Below are 2414 nucleotides of genomic sequence, written 5' to 3' on the forward strand. Positions count from 1 at the left end.
ACCCTCCTATACCCACTGCAAGGCAGTAAGAGATCCCAACCCAGGAAGGGCCAGATCCCATGGCTTCCGAGATGTACAGAGACAGGTACCCGGAACTGGAGCATGAACACTTTAACTCCCAGTGCACAACATGATGCTATAATGTAGAATACCGAAAACCAAAAATCACAAAACCATGAAAGTATGGTGAGATATTTTCTTTACTGGAATCTAAATGGAAATCACAATGAGTTGGATGGCCTACTGTTATTCTTCTCCAGTGCCAGAGAAGACCATATATCCCAGCACCACTAAAGGTCGTCCTACGGCGTAGCGCTGTGGAAGGCAGTTCTGCCCAACACCATGACGTCTCTCTACCACCCAACGCAGCTTAAAACCACTCTGCCCCAGTCTCCATTTTGAGCTGGGGCTAGAAGGCCGCCCTGCTCCATAGCGCAGAAGGCCACAGCCCCACCCTCCATTATGAGCTGGGCCAGAAGGCCGCACTGTCCAATAGCACTGCAGGTCACTGCCCCGCCCTCCATTATGTGCCAGGCAGGCACGCAGCATAGAAGGCCGCTGGCGCACCCCCGCACAGCATTCACTGTCTGCACACCCTCGCGACAGGGACCAGAGGCAGTGAGTGCTTCGAGGTCAGGGGCAGCTGTCCTTGCAAACCCCGGGAAGGAGAGCGACCATCGGTGGCCTCTGGCCACAGCTTTTGGCGGCCGAGGGTCTCTTCACAACTCCGTGACCATGCTGCAGGGCAGCGCGGGACGGCGACAGGCAAAGCGCAGCCGGCCCAATCCCCGCCGGGGCCCGGCACAGCCCCCGGCCTGCCCCGCGCAGCGGGAGGAGCACAGGCGGGAGCTGGAGGCGCTGCGGGCCCAGCTGGAGGGCGAGTGGCTCCGCTCCCAGGAGCCGCAGCGCCGCTGGGCCGTCGAGAGACGCGAGCTGCAGGGGGAGGCAGAGCGGGAGCGGCAGCTCCTGGCTGACCGACTGCATTGTGCCTGGGAGAAGCAGCAGGCCGAGGAGGAGCAGCGGCTGAAGGAGTGGGAGCAGCGGCAGCGGGCAACGGAGATCCGGCAGCTGCTGCGCTGGAAGGAGGCCGAGCTGCATGCGACGCAGGAGCTGCTGCAGCAGGAGTGTGACGTGGCCCTGCACCAGGCTCGTGAGCTGCAGCAGCAGCTGGCCAAGGAGCTGAAGAGCCCCCACAGGAGCAGCAGGGCAGCTCGCGCCAAGCTGCAGAGCATCCTCAGCAAGTTGCGCAGGGAGAGGGATGGTGACCAGCCCGCCTGCATCCGCCAGCTCCAGCATCAGCTGGAGCTGGAGAGGAGGCTGTTCAACCAGTACCTCGTGGGAAGCTGGGAGAGTGAGCCCCAGCATGTGGAAAGCCACAGAATGTCCTGCTCCCAGGACAGAGAGGGAGCTCTGGGCCACCACCGTGCAGAGCAGGGCTCCAGTCGACTGGCTGTGAAGGACGCTCATGTCCAGGTGAGATGACACTGAGAGAGTGGGGTTTGTTCAGTTACGGGGAGAGGAGGCTCTGGGGACACCACAGAGTGGCCTTCCAGTGCCTGAAGGAGGACTGGACTGGGGAAAGCTGGAGAGGGACTTGTTGTAAGGCAGGATAGTAGTGATACAACAAAGGACAATGCCTTGAAAGTAGAAGAGGGGAGATATGGATGAGATACAAGGAGGAAAGACACAGCAGCATGAGGGTGCTGAGGCACTGACACAGGCTGCCCAGAGAGGCTGCGGATGCCCCGTCCCTGGCAGTGCTCCAGGCCAGGCTGGAGGCACGTTTGGGCATCCTGACCTAGTGGAAGATGTCTTTGCCCATGGCATGGGCTTGGAACGGGAGAGTCTTGAAGGCCCCTTCCTACCCAAACCGTTCTGTTATTCTATGATTTTCTGGTTCTAGGTGCCAGAGATGTCCAAAGAAGACCTGGGGCTCCCAGGCAGCACAAGCAGCAAGCTGCTGGAGCAGCGCAGCTGCCTCCAACGAGCCCTGAGCGACTTGGAGAGGCAGAGCCAGGCCCTACAGGCCCAGAACCACCTGCTGAGAGAGGGACGCTCTCCAGAAGTGTGCCGGGAGCTGCAGAGGCTCCAGCAGGCTGTGGCCAAACTTGAGGTAGTCAGCAAGAGGCTGGAGGAGAAATGCAGGCAGCTCCAGGAGATTGGGAAAAAGCTGTAATGCACAAAAACCCAGAACAGGAATGCTCCAACCCACAGGAAGGGTTGGAGGAGTCGGAAGGGCGGCTGATGGCAGTCTGCAGCCTGCACACTCGCAGACGGACATCACCGCTAATTTGAAGATTCTTAGCTCGTCCCAGCTACAATCCTTTTGAGGGCCCTAATGAGGACCCAGAAAACGAGCTCCCACTGACTGCTGGACAATACGTTCACATCTTTGGAGACGTGGATGAGGATGG

General features: G+C 59.7%; 1 protein-coding gene across 1 annotated transcript; it reads left to right on the plus strand.

Annotated features, from left to right (window-relative positions):
- Nucleotides 1-633: 633 nt before the first annotated feature.
- LOC149917681 (uncharacterized) lies at nucleotides 634-2176 on the plus strand. Its single transcript, XM_090141985.1, has 2 exons — nucleotides 634-1473; nucleotides 1904-2176. Exons 1-2 carry the CDS (start codon nucleotides 736-738, stop codon nucleotides 2174-2176), a joined length of 1011 nt encoding a protein of 336 aa, XP_089998111.1. The 5' UTR covers nucleotides 634-735.
- Nucleotides 2177-2414: the final 238 nt, after the last annotated feature.

The sequence above is a fragment of the Phasianus colchicus genome, chromosome 5, assembly GCF_987193195.1.
Source record: "Phasianus colchicus chromosome 5, bPhaCol1.hap1.1, whole genome shotgun sequence".
In the NCBI taxonomy this organism is placed as follows: domain Eukaryota; kingdom Metazoa; phylum Chordata; class Aves; order Galliformes; family Phasianidae; genus Phasianus; species Phasianus colchicus.

Coding starts and splice junctions, on each gene's coding strand:
- LOC149917681 (XM_090141985.1), top strand. CDS start 736: ATGCTGCAGGGCAGCGCGGGACGGCGACAGGCAAAGCGCAGCCGGCCC. Junction 1,474..1,903: donor TGAAGGACGCTCATGTCCAG/GTGAGATGACAC, acceptor TTCTGGTTCTAG/GTGCCAGAGATGTCCAAAGA.